The following is a 20,778-nucleotide window of genomic DNA, read 5'->3' as shown; positions in this document are numbered from 1 at the left end:
CCCCCCGCGCACTCCTGCTGGCTCGCCTCGCCGTCGCCATGGCGCGCTCCGAGGAGGTGCATCGCCTCACCGAGACCGTCTACAAGGTGAGCTGCCCCGGGGGCGCCCGGCGCCGGGGTGCCGGGCACGGTGAGCCCCGCGGGTTCGCCGGGGTGACTGTCCGGGCGAGCCCGGCCGGGCCGGGGAAGGCAGGGGCGGCTCAGGCCAGAGCAGCAGCCGTTGGCTGGCTCGCGCTGCGGGGCTTGGCTGCAACGTGTCGCCTTTAATCTTTCTTGGCAGCGGCTCCCAAACAGTGGGAGTCGGAGCTTGTCCGTCCCCTGGCTTGTTGCTGGCTAATGGGTTGGGTTGTTTGAAATGTTAATTTGCTGCTGTCTTTCCCCAGTGCGGTTATGCAACGTTCAGTGTCTTTATCGTGAATTAATTGCAAGGTTTCTTTTCCTCTCTCTCTCTCTCTCTCTCTCTCTTCGGGGGCAGTTTCTAAATCTGGGGACATGGGATTTTGTTCTGAGGGGTGGAAAAAAGATGTCATCTTATGTAAGCGCAGACCTGGCAGTGGAGTTGTGTAGGAGTCATTTACAATCCGAACTCCCTTGCTGCGCTTCGAGACACAAATGGTTCCTACAGCCTCTAGTAACAGGCTGTCCCTCTAACTTCTCCTCCCACCACCACCACCACATTACATTTTACCAGGCAAACATTTTCATGTCAAAATGGTTCATATTAGTGGTTCCAAAAATAGAGCTTTAAAATAAAGCCCAGTTTCAAACCTAGCTGTCTTTTTCAGAGTGAAAAGCTTTTGAGGGTTTCATTGGCTTTTGAGCCAGCTCTGGGTATTGCCAGCTTCTCCAATCTCAACACCCAACGCATCTGCTAAGCAATCTTAGCTTATGGTTGCCTAAGTGAAATCTCAAAGTCCTCCACAGGCCAACAGGTTTAATTGTCTTAAACAATTATGGGGCTTCCTGCATTGTACTGTACTGTGAAACCCACTTGAACTATTTCACTGCTGCATCAGATAACCACGCCAGCTCTGCATGTTCTGTATGGTCTTCAGGGACTGAAGATGACCATGTACAGTGAAAGACATTTGTTTTTAATGACCATTCAAAAGCTGTGACTACTGCGCTGAAGAGGCAGATGTATTTATTCAGACATCTCCTGATTATATATAGTATATGATTATGCTAGATGAATATGAGGTTAAAGATTATACCTGTTAAAGGAAGAGAGATCTCCTAGGTAGGCAGTGCTGCAACAGATGCCTTCCATGAGGGAAGTGTTATTAAAAAGCATGTCATTAGCTCTGTGTCTGTGACTTTGTTATATCTGAGGTCAGTGAGTCTAATGACTTTTCTTTTTTCCCTTCATTTTGGTTGTGAAACTCTGTTCTCGCACTGTGTGAATTAGGGTAAATGAAAAGGTTCTGCTCTGCTGGAGCCTGTGACCAACTCTGATATAATACCTCTAACTTAGGATGTTATGCAGGCTGTCATGCATTAAACTGGAGCAGTTATGCTATTGTCTGTTTTATAAATGCTGGAGCACTGAGCTATTTGTAAGCATAAAGCAAGTGAAATTGTGGTAGGAAAACTTGGGCCCAAAGCATTCAACACAGCACAGTTTGAAAAGGCTGGTTTTCCTTGTGATTTCCTTAAGGCATAATCCTCATATGACCAGTCACAATTCCATTTTTGTAAAAATGATGAACTGAAGTCCTATTTTCTGTTCTGTTGTCATGGCCAATTTGATAATGAGGTTTCTCATGTCTGTGAAAATTTAATTAGATTATGATTTGATAATGTTTAACTCTGCTAGCATTGCACATATATCCATGGGCTGCATTCCCTCATGGAAAATCGTCTGACTTAATGGAAGCAACCTAGCAATGCAGATTGTTGTTTGGCCATGGATATTCCAGATGCATGGATGTTAACTTTCCCTTGCAGTCTGAATGCTCCCTTGTTCTATGTGATAGTATTGTGCTAATCGGTAAGGCTTGATGTCTAAGAATTATGTATGTGCTTAAGCTGAGCAAACATAGTGATAATAGCTGTTGAATAAGTAAACTGGACTTGCCAGTATTCAGAATCAAGTGACTTGTATGGGTCAGTCTCCAAGGTCAGTTGCTACTGAGCAGTTTCTGTTGGTGGCTCAGCCATAGTGAAGATGTTGTCTTTGAAGAGCTGTGTTAATAGCCTGTTTGCAGTGTGGGTATGGATTTCTTTGGGAGTGGGTATTGGATCCTTCTGTGAACTTGCTGCATGGCTTGCTTGTTGTGGCCATGTGATACCCTGGTGCTGTTTACCTTGGCAGTTGCAAACTGAACTTGATTTTTAAGCTTTGTATTTGGGTTGGCCAAAAGAGACTTGAAGGGGTTCTAGTTTGAAAACAGCTGAGTAAAGTTTATGCTACTTATTTCTCCAGGGAAGAAAGTACAAATATTAACATGGCCCCTCAGAGTGGGATTGCACTGGTATCTGGTAGTTCACCTCTGTGGGTTGTAACTGGCTTCATCAGTTTATGTACTATCTACATGGTCACTCAGCCAAACCTGAATTTTTAACTCTTTTTTTGCTTGCGAAGAAAACCTTCTGAATGTGTACAGCTACAGTGCTGCTTTACTCAGTTTGCAGACTGAAAGGCAGCAATTATGACAATAATAAACTTTCAGATCCTGACCTAGGGTACAAATCCTGGCACCTGGTTAAAATACATTTCATCTTGCAGTGTGACCAGAACCCACATTTAAAAAGTGTGAACTGACCCTATTCATCTCAACATCACATTGACTCTGAAGCCTGAGGATAACACTTTTTAAACTATAGCAGTGTTGTTAACTGTTCCACTGTTGGTCATTTTGTAGAACATTCTGCCAGCTGGAAGATAAAGATAACTTGGCATTATGGGTGAATTTTGAGTAAGGTATTGTCATTTTTTTTCTAATGAGGCCCCTAATGGCTTCCAAAGGATGAATCCATGCCTGTTCCAGGTATTTTAATTCCAAATGAAGCGAAGGCACTGAAGTTGTTTGCTTATGGGTTGTATTGGGGAGGGGTTAGCTCAGTGGTTTGAGCATTGGCCTGCTAAACCCAGGGTGTGAGCTCAGTCCTTGAGGGGGCCATTTAGGGATTTGAGGCAAAAATCTGTCTGGGGATTGGTCCTGCTTGGAGCAGAGGGTTGGATTAGATACCTCCTGAGGTCCCTTCCAACCCTGATATTCTATGGTCCTATGATTAAAGGAAGCTAAAGCACTGAACTCTTGTAAGCTATGTTAACATTTCTGTCCTTGTGAATAGTGCTTGTTTGTCAGTAGAAATAAAATAATCCTCTTGCCATGTGAAGATGTCCAACCGGAGTTATTGCCTGGGATCCTTACTGAAACTTAAAGTTGGCTCATGGGGATTAGCAAACATCTAAAGAAATTATCCAGGAAACAAGATTCAGGATCCCATCAAACTCCATTAAAGTCAACAGGAGTTGTTTCAACCAGTGAAAGCTTAGTACAAGCGTCTCAGGGTGTCGATTGGGGACAAGAAGGGAAAGTGTGTGTTTGGTTTGTTAGTGATGCAGTTTTCCTGCTGCGTATTTATTGATAGGATTTTTGGGTATTCATAGTTACTATCTGCTGACACCATCACATGAACTAATGTGTCCCAGGAGATTTAACAAAGCTTCCTTACAAACCCTGCTATAGGGAAGCCAGTTCCCACTGCAACTGGGTACAGCGTGGAAGGCTTCCCACAGCTTGTCATGTTAAGTTCATATTCATGAGTTCTTGGACAACAATAAATGTCCTTGTTTTAAAGAGATAAGGAGTGGTGAGGGAATATCTTTTTTAATGGACTAACTTTTGTTTGGTGAGAGACAAGCTTTTGAGCTACACAGAGCTCTTCTTCCAGTCTTAATTTTAAACAGACCCACGGTTTGTCAGTCTTGCTGTTAGTCTGGTATTCTTCGCTGGTGACCCAGGGATGGGACTTTCCTAAAATGGATCGAAGCTCTGGATTCCCTCAGGTCAAACACTCAGGTTTTAATTTTGAGTTCTCTTTTGCTCAAGCATTACTCAGTTTTGAATCCCAAAATTCTGCATCAGTGGGCTTTCTGCAACAGCCTGTGCCTTGCTTTGGGAGGCAGGACCCAATCCTGAGTAAATGGAGGAAGTATGGATCTCTTTGCCACTGCAATGCAGTTACTGAATTGCAGACCTCAGTATGGGGGCACCCACTTTCTGTGCAGGTGGGTGGAAGGGAAAGCAACTCAGCACCATTGACTGACTGGGAACCACCTCACTGCCAGCTATGCTGTGTGGCTGGAGGTCCTTGCAGGTGGCACCTTGATGTCCTCCATTACAATATCTGGAGCAAGCAGCTGGCTTTTGGCAACTATTCTATATAGCGAAGAAGCCTCAGTCCTTGGCTGTCGTGCCAAGGCTTTCCTGAGGCATCCTGATTAGGAAGGCCCTTCATAATTATTTTCCAGGACCGGTGCTCGCCCTCAGAATGATTGCACTTAATGAGATGGTGGAAGAGCTGTCAGCCTCCCCCATGCTGATGCTGCCGCTACAATCAGCTGCCTACACGTAGAGTAATTACAGAGAGGGATGGAGGAAGCTGGCACCTTCCGCCAACGTAATCCCACTTTCCCCAGGCACTGATTCATCCATGTGGACCTTATTGTATCAGCACAGCTGCTGCAATGGTTCTGAGACTGAGAGGAGCTTTGCTGCTAGCACAGGCGACATGTGAAACTTGGCACATGCCTGGTGACCAACTTTTTCAGCAAGGGAAAAGGGGTATTGCTTCTCCAAACAAATAGTTAAGATGGAGAGCATTTGTATTTGGCAAAAGTATGAAAGACCTGGTGACTTTTTCTTCCCCAGAAGAGTAGGCTGTTATCAGTGATGATGAGTTACATTACTGGGAGCTTCAGTCCAGCTTCCATTTCATGTTACAAACCACTTTTCAAATGGAAGAGTTGTTTTGCAAGGATTTCTGGACTGCTGCACTGAGGAAAGGTTCCCTTTTTTAAAAAAAAGAAAGTCCTGAGCAAACAAAGGCAGAATTCCTTAGTCAGTTGCTACACATCAGAAGTAATAAATGTCATTGCTACCATAACAGCCACTGTTCAGAGTCTGGAGGGAAGGAATGAGAATCTCACTCAAGTGAATCAGAGGGGAAATGGTGGGTGGTTTTGTGTGTGTGGCAACAGGAGGGAATATGTGTGCTGGCGGAGGGGGGAGCATTAGTCCCAGAAGCGATCCTATACCACCATGTGAATTTCATGCGTTGTGCTCCTCTGCTGCTCCTTTGGCCAAAAGAGTTTGCATTGCAGGAAGCACTAGGCAAACAGAAAAGCCTGTGACTAAGGATGGCTACAGTGCTGGGAATGACTGTTACTCCTGCCCTGTGGCTTTTCAGGGTTTCTTGCTCCTTTCGTTTCATAGTGTGCAGTTGCTGTTGAATTTTGACAGGGATTTTTGCTTTTTGGTCAGACAACTGATCACTGAAAATTATCTAAATTAATATGGAAGCTTTAGAAAGGAAGTTGATTGTAACTTACATTTTTATAGCGCCTTTCTTCCCAAAGAATCCCAAATCACTTCCCAAACTCTCTAACTGGCATCATTGAAATGCAGCCACCTCTGGAGTGTAGCTCAGCTGGCTGTTGCCTTTAGGCTTGTTATACTGAGCTAGCTCGTTGTGCTACTAGCCCTCTTTCTTCCAAACCCCCCCCCGCATTATTTGTGGCTCAAGTGTAGTATGTCATGGATCTTCCCATTTCCCAAATCAGAGTAGTTTAGCTAAGTTGAAGCCTTTGGTTTGGTAGTATTTTGTAGCATGAGATCTGCAGCATGTGAGTTTGGTTGTATGTAGTGTGGTTTCCCTTCCTATTGGACCATGTCAATGGATTCCTTCTCTCCAGGCTGACTGCAGGCTCTGGGAATGAAAGCAAAAGCTGCAAAGAAGCTCTAACTCAGGGGTAGGCAACCTATGGCACAGGTGCCAAAGGCAGCATGTGAGCTGATTTTTCAGTGGCACTTACACCACCTGGGTCAGGGCTACCAGTTGGGGGTGGGTGGGGTGGAGGGGGCTCTGCATTTTAATTTTAAAAGAAGCTTCTTAAACATTTTGAAACCTTATTAATTTTACCTACAACAGTAGTTTAGTTATATATTATAGACTTCTAGAAAGAGACCTTCTAAAAACATTAAAATGTATTACTGGCACGCAAAACCTTAAATTAGAGTGAATAAATGAAGACTCAGCGCACCACTTTGGAAAGGTTGTCAACCCCTGCTCTAACTGGTCCAAGTGGCAGTTATTCTTAGGTAGCAGACAAAGCATCTCTACCAGCTGATACCATGGGTCAGCTGAGCTCAGCATTCTGGCAGTCTGCACGACGCTATTCCTAAGCTTGACTTGCTTCAAGTTCCTGGTCTTAATTTTCAGAATCAGTTGGGGCTCAGCCCATGGCGATCTCTGCCCACCTCCCCCTCCATGTGGAAGCTGTGACTGTTAGGGACACGCTGAAATGAAACCTTTGGTCTGGCCAGGTATGTTGCTTTTTTGGCATGGGCCTCCTTCTGATGGAACACCCTTCCAGTAGAGATGCTGGTGAACTCAATCTTGCATTTTGCCGGATGCCACACAGTAAGCCCCACAGTACCATCTGAGGAGCAGCCATTTGCATGTGTGTGGAAATGCTCCAAATGAACCGCACATTCACCGGATGAGGGAGTGGTGGAGAATGATTCTGCATATGTACTGTTGCATTATGTTACACTGTTGTTGCCTAGGTGATGTGGGGATAGTCACACTTGCAATACATAGAGACCAGTGTTTTTTTCTATGTTGTGTACCTTTGATTCCAGCTTCCTGGGTGGGAGGTTCTTAGAGGCAGAAAGGGAAGGTATGTATTGAGCCTGTTTATAATTGAAATCTGACTTACTAATGAGTCCAGCGTAGCTTCTCGAGCAGAAGTTCAGCCTATTGAAACTATGAAGCGCTGTTTTAAACACTGGGTGGGACAGACTGAGATGTAAAGAATCATCTGGGTTTGGGTATTAAATATTAATGCTGACATAACGAGATGAGTTTCTGAAGCTGGCATGAGCCATTTAGCAATCAGAGTTCCTTGCAGCAGTTCTTGCGCTTTTGTAGCATGACCACATCTGAGCAGAGAATGTCTAATGAACGCTTCCCCTCCCAGTTATGATTGCCTTGACCTCCCCTGCCCACTAGTCATGGTCACGTAGCCCTGTGACAACTACAGCAGTTGCTTGCATACGCTCTTTGGGGCAGAAACCTTGTCCCCTCTCTCTGTGCAGCACCTAGCACAGCAGAGCCACAGTTTTGGTTGGAGCCTTGGCGTGTTAGCGCTACGATGGTATTAAACAACAGTAGTAATAGGTGGCAAGCCTTTAGGTGGGTGTTAGCTGACCTGTAATGGAGTTTAGCAGCTGGGAAACAAGGGGCAAATCAGCACTAGTGGCCAAAACAGCTCCCCAAGTTCCCCAGCAATGCCCTACTGACCAAGTATGGGATCCTCTGTTTTATAGCATGGCTGTTAGTGAGCTGAGCTGCAGCCATGTGCTTGCAATGGCTTTTCAGTAGTGCCAGCCAAGACCTGGAGCACGTCTATGAGTAGGGAAATGGATCTAGCATTAAGGACCGCCCCTTCACTTCTTCAGCCCCTTGCAGGCAGGAATTACTGCGAGGTACTCAGGCACAGAGCATAAACGTCTTGCCCAAGACCACACGCTGAGCAACTGCAGAAGCCTACTAGTATTGTTATGTGGTACTGCACAGCGCAAAGACGGAGGTGAGACCTTCTGGCCTAATCAAAATGAGGCCTGGCTATAGCTGCTGGAGGGATAATTGATGAAGCATGCATGTTACTGACATGCTCTGATGCTCATTCTCTGTCCAGAGTAGCATGTATAATACAAAACGTTCACTTCCTCTACTGATTGATGACACCTGTCTCATTCTGCTGATGGGTGCACAGCAGTGTCTAATCAACTGATGTCAAAGACTCTGCTGCCTTGGAACAGTCTCCCTGTGCCTCCTAGAGGAGCAGTGGAACAGGACTTCACGTTCTGCTCCGGAGGCAGTTTGAGACTATGGTGATGCTGTCAGGAGAAATGTGCTGCCTCCTTCCTCTGCAGTTTAATTAATAAAATGGATTTTTTTCAAAGATTTTAAGGGAATTCTGTCAAGTATCAGAGGGGTAGCCGTGTTAGTCTGGATCTGTGAAAGCAGCAGAGAATCCTGTGGCACCCTTGGTTTTCACACCTCTACTGCTAGAACAGGGCCTCACCCTCCCTGACTGAACTAACCTCGTTATCTCTAGCTTGCTTGCTAGCATATATATACCTGCCCCTGGAAATTTCCACTACCTGCGTCTGACGAAGTGGGTATTCACCCACGAAAGCTCACGCTCCAAAACCTCTGTTAGTCTATAAGGTGCCACAGGATTCTCTGCTGCTTTAAGGGAATTCTGTTTATTTCCGACCCAGTAGAACCCTTGCACAAAAGTTGCCTAAAATACTCCCTCCCCCTACACAGGAGGACTTCAGATTTCTATACTAGGCTGATCTGAGCACAGCTGAACTTTTGCATCCCTAGCAGTGGATACATCCCTCAGCTTTTCTGGGAGGAATCATAGCACATGTAAAGAGAGACGAAACTTCTCTCTATCACCTCTGGAGCTTCTCTTCTCCCGCTCTTTAATTCAGTAGAACTGTCGAGGAGACCTCGTGCTTTGCATTAGTTTAATTTTTTGGCAGTTGAATAAAGACAGAACAATCCCAGAGAGCTAAGCAGCATTACTGAGGAATTTAGTGCAGTGGAACAAAACAAAGCCCTTTCAACCTTTAGCTGCCAGTTTTCAGACTCTGCCCAGTCAGCGTATGGAAGGCAGACAACTTGTGTGTGGTGCTGATGGGGCAGAATTTGAGCAAGAATGTGCTTTCTTTCACTACCAGGGTTTTGCTGAATACTGACATTGCTTTACCCTTCTACCAACCTTGACCCAGCAAGGTGCCAGAAAACATAGCTGCAGAAAGACACATGTCTGTGTAAGCCTTGGTTGAGGCATGGAGGACTCTTCTCTGCAATGTGAACTTTCAGTGGACTTTCTCTGTTTTAAGGAAGGTCTGGTTTGTGGAGGGGTAGTAAAGGCTCTCCAAATCCTTGCTCCTCTCTGCCCACTTGGCCTCATGGTGAGCCTCATCAGTGCTGCTGATGCTACAGCCAGCTGCTCTGTAGCACTGCAACAAGCAGTTCAATAAAAATAATTCCAGGGTTTTGCTGGATCACTCAGGGTGCAATAGACTAGTATCTGTAGTGCATGTAATATACAGGGCAAACTTGTGTTACCAGAATCTTTAAGAAAGGGGGGGAAAATGGGCTCTCTCCAGTTTTCTCTGGGCTAGCCTGATACAAAGCTGCATTAATGCTAGAAAAAAGCAAGAGTCCTGTCGCACCTTATAGACTAACAAATGTAATGGAGTATAAGCTTTTGTGGGTGAATACTCACTTTGTCAGAGGGTATTCACCCACGAAAGCTTATGCTCCAATACATTTGTCGGTCTATAATGGGAGTCGGCAACCTTTCCGAAGTGGTGTGCTGAGTCTTCATTTATTCACTCTAATTTAAGGTTTTGCGTGCCAGTAATACATTTTAACATCTTTAGAAGGTCTCTTTCTATGTGTCTATACTATATAACTAAACTATTGTACGTAAAGTAAGGTTTTTAAAATGTTTAAGAAGCTTCACTTAAAATGCAGAGCCCCTCGAACCAGTTGCTAGGATCTGGGCAGTGTGAGTGCCACTGAAAATCAGCTCACGTGCCACCTTTGGCACGTATGCCATAGGTTGCCTACCTCTGGTCTATAAGGTGCCACAGGACTTTTAGTCTGGATCTGTAAAAAGCAACAAACACAGCAACCCTCTGATACTTGACGTTAATTCTAGAGAATCCCTCCTGCTCTCCCCACCTTGAGTCCAAAGGCTTAGAAGTGAAAAGCTCTTTTGCCACCTTTTATTTTGGAGCAGCAGCCATGATTGCATAGTTTCATTTCTGCATTGTGGCTTGGTTCATTACATGGGCCGTTACCAAAATGAAAGGAGTTTCTAGAAACATTCACAGCCAGCAAACCTCCTGTTAAGTTGGGCAAATTTTAATCAGCCGATGAGTTGCTGGCTTCCTTTTATTCCATTACAGTTGTCCCCTTTTTAGATGGTGCCCCTGTCTCATCATTTGCTGTATTAAAGTGGCTGTCCTTAGTTGTATAACAATGGCTAGAAACATGTTCTTAGTGGTTGAAGAGTGAAGTCTAAGCTTTTTATGTAACAGACTTCAGATGTGCACATTTAGGGATGAGTCCCATGTTTGATTCCCTCTTATCCACAAGATGCACTGTGTTTACAAAGAGTTTTTACCTCTGTTGCTTGTACCTGTGTGGCGATTAACCGACTGCACAGGACTTAACCAGTTCCAGAATGAGATTTAGGCTTGTTTCATACAGTGGGCATAGACTTTACACCCAAGAAAACAAAGTAGGTTTGACTTGCAGGTCCCAAGATGCATTGTGCAAGGCAGCCCACTGTGACCAGCCCTCAGTGACACATGGGAAACTGTTAAAATTCTTGCTGTAGCAATAAGAGCTCTGTGTTAGTTCTTATTTGGGATACTGCTTTCTTCAGCCTGTAGATTCCATTAAATTATCTTAGGTAAGTTTTATGTATCCAAGTTTTTTCCTTAGATAAGATCTATATCTCCTCAGACACTGCTGCAAAACTGATTTTTTTATATTGATTTTTTTTACTGCTGTTAACCTAGCAAACATATTCAAAATCCTTCCCCACAGAAATCCTGCCAATATTTCTTCTGTGTAAACATTGTTCAGCCTGGGATTGCTGGGGCTGAGCATCGAATGGAGAAAAGCTTATAGTATTGAAACAGCTCTGCCTGAAATGATGATGGTTGCTATGTGTTTTGAAGGCTGGAGAAAGGAGACTGGCCCCATTTCTAACTGATCTATGTGGTGGAGTTGTTAAGCTTGCTGTAAATGGTCCTGAAGATACCATAGGTTGGTCAGTGGAGGGAATATGCAGGAACTAGTAGTAACTTGCAAGCATAATTTTCTACCAAATTTCACATGCATTAAATGTGACCTAAGGAATGATATGTGAATTCTCTGTCCCTTAGTGATGATTAACGGTCTCCTAGGTAATTGCCTCCTATAATTGTGCAAGATAATCCCATGAAACAGCTTGTTGCTGCAGGGTCACTTTGCTCTATCAACGAATGTTCACTAAAAGCTGTAGAAGCATTTGTCTGAAATATTTTGATCCAAATGACAAAGGGTGACTGACAGCGTTAATTAGCAGTAAAATTCCTAGTTAGCCCAACATGCTAACGTTTAACATTCACCCTCTAGACCCCCAGGTATATCTCATCCCTTGGAGTACTTTGTGCATACTGTGCAATGCGAATCTAACCCTGTCTCTCTAACTCTTTGCTCAAGTGCCTTCAAAGCCAGGGTGGTGGCAGGGGGAGTTAATGCCGAAGCTTTGCAGCTGGATCTAGCTTAGATGAATGTTGTCTTGGATGTTTGATCTTTTGGTCTCTCTCTGGAAAGCTTCCAGAGCGCAGTGAGTGTCGAGTTAGGACAGAGGTGGTCCGCTCCCTTGGTCAGCTGACTGGCTTCACTGCTCACTTCTCACTCTTGCTGGCCTGCTAGGAAAAGTGCTGGAGGAAAGCCATTGGCATTGCTGAGGATTAAAACACATTCCTGAGCTAACAAACACTGAAGTCTAAAGCATTACCACTAAATAGTGTAGTAAACTGCAGCCTGTGCTCAAATGTATCCCATGGTGAGATAGCAGCTTATTGAAATTAATAACCTGCTGGTCTAAACTTTTGAGATGGCAAAAACAGAGCAGTGCTGATCAACATCCGTGGCTGTATCTGCAGAAGCAAATTACTGTAAACAGTCTCTCCTCTCTCAAAAGAACAGGAACTAAGGATCAAAATGCTTCAGGCAGAAAATGAGTTTTATGGTGTTTGGCCAGCTTCAAATGAGGTGACAGATGTTTAATCAGCTTATTCAATGTAAGGGTTTGTCTGTCTCCTCCCCGCCCCTTCCAGAAATGTGTAATGATCTGTGTGGTGAGAGGGTAAGTGCCTTGTGACCCCCTCCTTCTCCATGGGGAATGCTAATTCACACTTTAGGGGCGCAAAGATATATTTAGTTATTAAACTGAATTTCATATCCCTGTCCTTGTTGACTGGCCCTCGCATATCCCGGAGTGCTTTTTGCTGAAGGTAGGTGGGGATCTCTTTGCAAAGACAGGCAAATATTCAGTAGCTACCCCAGACTTGTGTTTAGCTGCCAGGTTACTCTCCCTGTACAGCCAGAGTTTAGTTCCAGGGTCAGTGAGAGGATGGAGACTTGGTTATCCTTCCCACAGAGCTCAGCTGGAGAACTTGGGTCTAGTTTTTAAGATCCCATAGTTACAAGGAGATCGAATGACTTATTGGAGCAGAGCAGGGTAGGACAAGCCATTCACAGCCTGCTACAAACTTACAAAGATCCATTCTTTGGTGATCTGATCACTGTGTGTAGAGCTAGGAAAAAAGTAAACGCTTTCCCACTAAAGTGGAAATACCCTCCCTATCCAGAAAGCGTATTGGCGTTTCCTGTCCCCTCCCTCCCAGCTACAATAGAACTGACAAGAAGCAGCAATATTAGCCATTCTGAGCACAGGTTCTGCCTTCCTGCACATGGCCTGAACCCAGGCTGGAGTGAACTGTCATTTATTCTGTCGTCTGTTCTTAACGTTTAATACCGTACTCCAAATCCTCTTCTGTCAAGTGTGAGTGATCTGACTGATGCTTCTCTGTTGGCCTATGATGATACCCAAGGCATTCCCTGAAATGTGTTCCCTTGTGCCGCTTGTTGTCAGCTCTGCAGCTGGTCTGACTTACGGTGGCTCTTGAAGTGAAAGGCTGGTGCAGAACTAGATAATTCTGGACTAGTCAGAACGAGTAATCAGTCTTTAACATGTTCTTGAATTTTTTTGTCTCGATTAAATCTTCAGTGCATTAATTTATCTCTTGTCACTTGTTCAAAAGGTCCTATAACAGGGTAGCAAGGTCTAGGACAGAGCTCTTTTGCTGACTCCCCCAGATGCTAGACTACTGCATGGTTATAAAGTTATTTCTGCTGACTCGCTATTTCTGACCAGCTGAGTTCTACTGGTCCCCACACAGTAGCATAAGGGGGGTTTAAGCCTCTTTCTGAGGAAGGGGCAGGGGGTAGAGGCTAAGACAGAGGTACGGGGATGGAGTTCAAGCTAAGTTTTTTGTTTGTGTTCTTTAAATTACTAAAGGCAAATTCCAGGCAAGTGGTAAGTGTTTTTGTTTTGGATCAGCCATGGTATGTGCATCCTGCTAGGAAAAGGCTGAGAATGCCACCTAAGTAGCTCCATTGTCCAACCATTCACTATCAATGGGCAGTGACTGTATCAAAACCAGAAATCTGTATGTCAAACCCTAACTCTTCATGACAGACTCGGCTATGGCTAGTGCCAGCCAGAGGGGCTGAAGGAGAAGTTCCTAGGATGTTCCTGAGGGCTGCAGTTGTCTCTAGGTTCTTGGACTCATGCTAGGTATCAGTTCTGTGGCAAATGGTAGGCTGATGGAGCACATCCTGAGGAATACCTCTGTGGAGGAGTTGCCCTTGATGGAAGAAAATGAAGGTCCCTTACATCCTCTCTTAATCTGTTGAGCTGATTCAGCAGTTGCTGGGTAATGACCAATGCAAGGTAAGCTAGGAGAAGCCTGCCTTTGTCTTAATATCACCCCTCTAGCTGGTATTGCTGTGGTTGCTACCCATAAATTCTTCCAAAAGGGAGGGTGTTCTTTTTCTATGAAATAAGCTAATGTGTATGTTCTCTTTAGCTTGCGTTTAGGCCTAGAAATATTTAAAAATTCTGCTGCACACATTTTGCCATATAATATATGGAGAGCTGAAGCAAACATATGTTCTGAAATATTATAACTAAGCTGAAAAATTAGGGGGAAAGCAGTCAGTTTTGTTTTCTTAGAAGGCTTTTGCAGATACCATCAAAGGAAGATGCATAACTGGGTGCTTCTCTACACAGCTTCACTAAATGCAATTTGGCATACCTACCACATGGTGTTATATCCAGGTACAAAAGCATTCTTGGTACCCCATAAATAGAGGTATTCTACATTGATGATACCACCTATGTGTCCTTCTGATACCTTCATCTCCTTTCAAGAAAGGACAGGACAATACATGGGTATAAATACAAAATAGATAATATGAACAGTACTTCTGTTTAGCCAACCAGATCACTTTGTCAGCTCTGCTGTTTTATCCATTTAATTTAAGAATGATTCTAGTTTATCCCCAGCTCCTGTGATCATAGGATGATCCTATTACTCTTTGGACTTCATATTGCCAGCACTGGAAAAAAAATATCCTTCTAGGAAAATAAAATCATGATGATGTCTGGAATTATTCATAGAACATTGCCATACTTAAAACTGGGCTGTGTATGTGCAACCAATATTCCCTTGTAAAACATCAGTAAGTTTGGATTATGTTTGTCTATAGAGGGCTGCGTGGGAGGACTCTCTGCTTCTGTGACTTTGCTGTGCATGGCAGCATGTGTGTATGTGTGAATCAGCAACTCTGCGTGCATACACAAAACAGACCTGGAGATGCTCAGTCTTGCTGCAAGGAGCCCTTCTGGCTCTTAATTGCCCCTCACCCAACCAGCTTTGCTAATGTCTCCCATTTCTTGTGCTCTTTCCTTCAGACAATCATGGAACAGTTCAATCCCAGCCTCAGGAACTTCATTTCCATGGGGAAGAACTATGAAAAAGCCTTGGCAAGTAAGTGAAGTTGCCCTGCAAATGCATTCAGTGCTGAAACCCTTGGTGCAGTGGATCCTGTGATATTCGGGGAAGGGCGCTTCTGGGCAGAGGCAGACAGAAGTACTGGGTGCAGTCAGGCAGCATTGTTCTGGAATTTTGAAATTTTTTCCATAGGGCAGGGGAAAATTGCAGAGTTTTTCTAATTAGGATTCAAATATCATTATTATGACCCGAGACTCTAAGCCTCTCCCAAGCGCTCGTTGCCTGAAGAAGCCTGGTCCCCAAAGCAGCTTAAGAATGATGAGCTTGAAAAGGGCTTGAGCTGTAAAGATTTGGCTGTTAGTTGGTGAGAGAACCATATATTTACAATCTTTTTTTTAAAAGACCATCTTGCCACTTAAGGGTTTTTAAAACAATATTTTAAAAATATTAATTTAAAATGGAGATTTTAATTTTTGACTCTGATTTTTAAAGGCTGCCATTTCAAGGCTGGGCGTGCACAGAACTAGGTAGTCTAGCTCAGTGGTCTCCAAACTTTTTTTTGATCATGCACTCCTATCAGTAAAAGAGATTTTGAGCGCACAGCCCCTGCTGCGCTGCAGGGCTGGCGCTCTCATTTTTGCTGCCCCAAGCGCCAAAAAAAAAGCCTCCCAACTGCCACACACCCTGAAGGATCCTCTTGTACACCCCACTTTGGAGACCATTGGCCTAGCTAACCACTTCTTAAAATAGAATCATAGAAAGTTAGGGTTGGAAGAGGCCTCTGACGGTCATCTAGTCCAACCCTCTGCTCAAGGCAGGACCAATACCAACTAAATCATCCCAGCCAGGGCTTTGTCAAACCGGGCCTTAAAAATCCCTAAGGATGGAGATTCCATCAACTCCCTAGGTAACCCATTACAGTGCTTCACCGCTCTCCTAGTGAAAGTCTTGCCTAATATGCAACCTAGATCTCCCCCACTGCAACTTGAGACCAATACTCCTTGTTTTCTCATCTGCCACCACTGAGAACAGCCGAGCACCATCCTCTTGGGAACCCCCCTTCAGGTAGTTGACAGCTACTATCAAATCTCCCCTCATGCTTCTCTTCTGCAGACTAAATAACCCCAGTCCCCTCAGATGTGAAGTCACTCACTTTGAATGTCCGGTCCTTTTGGAGGTAGTTAAAGAAACACCGATTTAAATCACTAAACAGCCTGGTGGCTTTCATAGATTTGCAGATTTTTAAGGCCAGAAGGGGCCATTTTAAGCACTTAGTCTGATTTCCTGGATAACACAGGGCACAGAACTTCATGCAGTGCTTCCTGTATCACCCCTTTTGTGACAGGATGTCTGGCTATAGATTTCACATTGCTGATCCTACCGGGAGATTGACACGTTGGTGTCTGGTAACTTTCTGACCATGTGTGTTGAGTTAATAATAATTCATAACAAGCGCCAATTGAAGGTTGTCATCTTGTTCCTGAAAGCCATGGATATCAATCTCCTGATATGATTAGTAACATGAAATTGAGTCCTTGTCTAGCACGGCACAGGAGAACCATAGGACAGCTGCTGTGTTCCAAGTTGATGTGGAAGGTCTGTCATGTGCTAAGTGTGACAGTCTGTCCAGAGTGCATAAGGAGGGTGATATTGACATAGTTACTCTACAAGAAACTCGTGCTGCAGCCTGTAAGATGTAAAATTCATGGCTGCCAACTCACGACCACCATGAATGACAAAATTTAGCCTTGCCATGTACATCAGGCATAGTCTTAAAAGATATCTCGGCCCTGGAGGAATCCAAGACCATGGGCATCCCTGTTACTGTGATAAGAATTGGACATCCGACCACAATGAACATCTATAGACCTCCAAATCTTGAAGCCTGTATTGCCATCTCTATCCCACCCAGCTTTGTACGTCAGACTGATTTCAGTAGTCACCACTCACGATGTGGCTAACTGAGCAATGATGCAGCTGGTGAGCAACTTACAGGTTGGGCCTGGTTCATAACCATACACCTTCCTTTAGACCCCAACAACGAAGGGATCCTTGCTTGGTCAGATGAAATACTGGACGCAATCTGGACTGCTGTCTTGTGAAAGACAGTAAGTGTTCCTCTGCAAGCTTCAGAACCAGTGCTGGGAAGCTTTCCCAGCAGCCAGTGCAGCTCGTTAGTGTGGTGGCTTTGAAGGTCTGTTGCTCGAATCAGTGCTGAAACCACGCCAAAACATCTGCAAACTGAACTGGGTTGCATATGCTGCAGAAGTTGAAGGGCTGCATTGTGTCAAGCTGATCCCAGAAAACTGAGCATAAGAATGGCCACACTGGGTCATACCAAAGGTCCATCTAGCCCAGTATCCTGTCTTCCTACAGTGGCCAATGCCAGGTGCTCCAGAGGGAGTGAACAGAGCAGGTTAATCAAGCGATCATCCCCTGTCACCCATTCCTAGCTTCTGGCAAACAGAGGCTAGGGACACCATCTCTGCCCATCCTGGCTAATAGCCATTCATGGACCTGTCCTCCATGAATTTATCTAGTTCTTTTTTGAACCCTGTTAATCTTGGCCTTCACAACATCCTCTGGCAAAGAGTGCCACAGGTTGACTGTGTGTTGCTTGAAGAAATACTTCCTTTCACTTGTTTTAAACCTGCTGCCTATTAATTTCAATTGGTGACTGAGGGCTTTGTTCACCTTCGTATTAAAGCTTCTGCAAAACCCCTTTCTTATGTTGTGAAATGGTTCATCTTACACCTCTGGATGATTGTGACAGTCATATTGTCTCAACTATGGGCCACACAGTAAATCCATGCCTGCTTCAATCATTTGCCAGTGGCATCTCAAGCTTACACCAAGTCATTTCTGAAGCTACCCATTGGCTCATCAATCTGGACGTGGCTATTTGAATGTTGCCGATTGCCTGACCCAATTTTTAAATTGGGCAATGGAATAGATATGCCCTTCCTTAGAGGGACCGTCATCTCATTTGTGAAGACTCTGTTGTATGTCCTTTTATCATCTGTCTTTGACTGATGGAAAACATTTCATTAGGTGGTTTTTTGAGAACAAGTTCATATTCTTAGAGGAGCTCCATGAAAACATCTTAAAATCATAGAGTATCAGGGTTGGAAGGGACCTCAGGTCATCTAATCCAACCCCCTGCTTAATGCTGAAACTGCAGTCTCTTCTGCAGACTAAACAATCAAAGTTTCCTCAGCCTCTCCTCAGGAGTCATGTGCTCCAGCCCCCTAATCATTTTTGTTGCCCTCTGCTGGACCATTTCCAGTTTTTCCACATCCTTCTTGTAGTGTGGGGCCCAAAACTGGACACAGTATCCAGATGAGGCCTCGCAAATGCCGAATAGAGGGGAATGATCACATCTCTCGATCTGCTGTCAGTGCTCCTACTTATACAGCCCTAGAAACTTATGGTCCAGTTCTCAAGTGAGTCTGTCCTGAGACATCCTTTTATGGAAAAGGGTGCACAGCAAAGTGAAGTCTCTGAGCTTTAAAGTAAAGCTCAGTGTATGTAATTTGTAGTGATAATGTGGAATCTGAGAGCTTCTGGATTTCAGTCTTGAGATTCTTTCTTTTTTCCCCGATAGAACTACTGATGCTATAGAGTACCACCTTCCCATGTCCCCTTTGGGTCTGAACCCTTCCCTAACCTCCCCCATTTGCTTTTCGCTAGTTCTCACTATCAGTGTCTAAACAGGTTTTCCAGGTTAGCCTAGCAAGTGGGGTCCATCCAGCTCAATCATCTGTAACCTTGAAAATACGCAGTAGTGCTCATTTTACAAAGCTTCCTGATCTGAGTCCAGCTGGGTGCTATTGGCAGTTTCTTCTCAGAACTGAGCTGGTGTGTGAAATTTAATTGCTTGTTATCAGAGAAAAGTCCCTAAGGATTCAGCTGAGGTTATAGGAATCAGTGTATGAAAGCCTCCATTGTAGATGGCCCTGGGATCCTTAGAATTCAGTTCCTATCTCTACCTGCCTGTAAGTTCTGCATTCAGTTACAGCCTCCTTTTTTCTAATTAAAAAAATAAAATAAACAAAATGCCCCCTGTTATCTGGTGAGTCAGACTTCTACAGTATCGCATCCTTTGGCTGAGATTTCAGAGACGACTCCTTTGAACAGCCACCTCTAATCCCCACACATGCAATGGCTGTTGATAACCAATGAGACTTATTTAACATTCTCCACAAACTAAAGAAAAATATAATTGTTCCTGCTCTTCTGGACTCTTGCAGTAATCTCCTGGGAGACTGGTACTTAATGGTGCCCTGTATGCAGCAGTGACCTCCAGCTGCGTTAAACCACCTTAACTGAATTGTGGTTCAGGAATTGGGTGGGTGTGTTCTTACTAATTTCATTTTAAGTCACATTCTGTGTGGGCTGCATTCAAAAATCAAATTTCTCCTGGGGAGGAAATGCACAAAATCTTGAAGGGGGAAAAAAGCTGTTGGTATTTGAGAATAAAGGTGATTTTATTTATTATATCCCTGAATGACCTGGACAAGAAATGGAGAGTCTCTTATTTAAAATGTTGCTAACTTAATCTGAGTCTGTAGTGTGTGGGTGTTTCTTGGGGCTTTTTTAAAGCCTATGCCTAGAATAAAACCAACATATTACCCTTGATATCTGAAAGCACTCTGGGGAAAACCTACTTTGAGACCTCGACTCTAGCCTCCCCTCCATATCCAGAATAAACATTACAGCACAAGGCTTCATGTAACTTTTTTTAATTGCCTTTGTTATTTTGTAGTTCTGATATTAATTTCTTCAGGTGCCCTTCAGAAGGGCTATCTTAATTAGTAACACATATTGGAAGAAACAGCACATAATTTAATGGTGTTGACCAAAAGCTATACACCATGTTCTTGTGATTAGAACTCTCTCCCCAGTTATCCGATTAAAAGTGGTGTGTAGTTGGATTGTCAACAAACTAGCTACAAGAATGAACTGTAATGAAAGTCAGTGATAGTCAGTTATTTAGCAGTGATTTTTTTTCTGAACAATAAAAGGATTATTATAGGCAACAGTAGTCATGCTGAAGCATTTGGGAAAAAGTATCCAGTTCTTATGTGCTGCTACTTTTGTCTGACTAACCCCATAACCTTAATGCTGTAGCCCTTTCCCTGCCTCATCCTGACCCCCTCCTTGCCAATTTGTTACCCCCATTCATTGTCTTCTATCTCCAATTAAATTGCAAGCTCTGTGGACCCAGTGACCTCTTCTGTTACTGGACAGCATCTAGCACCCTGTTGGGAACTGTAGAAATTATTCTAAGCTCCAAAGCTAACGAATCATTTTTCTCTCCTGATGTTTTCCAGGTGTAACGTATGCTGCAAAAGGCTATTTTGATGCTCTGGTTAAAATGGGGGAGTTGGCCAGTGAAAGCCAAGGATCTAAAGAACTGGGTAAGTCAGGCAGCTTAATCATATAAATAGAGTCAAAGTGTTTTTAAGTAACAGGAGTGAAACCAGATTCAGCTCAAGAGGTGTGTTGTCAGATCTAATGTGGAGTTCCCACCCTACCGACCTCCAACGGGTGGCCTCTAGCAGGGATGTCCCTTTGGATTTGAAATACTAGCTTTAACTAAGAGTTAGCCGTCTTGTTGGCCACACAGTAAGTGACCAAGTGCGGCTCCTGGTGTCCTAGCTGGCAATGCTGTACAAACGAATTTCAACTAACATGAGCTCAGTTGGTGTGCTCCTCCCTTAAAAAAACAAGGAAGCCATCTGACTTTGCCCTTTCGTAAGGGGAAAGAAACATCTCAGTTGACTGGTTTTTATTTGGTCTTTTTAGAGTGATCATCTAGAATATGGTTGGGCAAATCTGCAACAGATGGACCATCTAGGTGGAATTTTTGTGATGGT

The 20,778-nt window shown here is 44.1% G+C and overlaps 1 protein-coding gene across 3 annotated transcripts in view; it reads left to right on the top strand.

Annotated features, from left to right (window-relative positions):
* Window positions 1-14: 14 nt before the first annotated feature.
* BAIAP2 (BAR/IMD domain containing adaptor protein 2) overlaps window positions 15-20,778 on the top strand; it is an 87,818-nt gene continuing 67,054 nt past the window's right edge. For all 3 annotated transcript variants that reach the window (XR_012656942.1, XM_032797301.2, XM_032797303.2), the window contains exons 1-3: window positions 15-86; window positions 14,860-14,935; window positions 20,233-20,319. Coding sequence is in view for 2 of the 3 variants with exons in the window: in XM_032797301.2 (XP_032653192.1) it covers window positions 39-86; window positions 14,860-14,935; window positions 20,233-20,319 (211 nt within the window). In the remaining variant the exon portion in view is untranslated. The remainder of the gene's footprint in view (window positions 87-14,859; window positions 14,936-20,232; window positions 20,320-20,778) is intronic.

Source organism: Chelonoidis abingdonii, chromosome 13 (genome assembly GCF_003597395.2).
Source record: "Chelonoidis abingdonii isolate Lonesome George chromosome 13, CheloAbing_2.0, whole genome shotgun sequence".
NCBI lineage: Eukaryota > Metazoa > Chordata > Testudines > Testudinidae > Chelonoidis > Chelonoidis abingdonii.
This window is presented reverse-complemented; position numbering and strand designations above follow the sequence as displayed.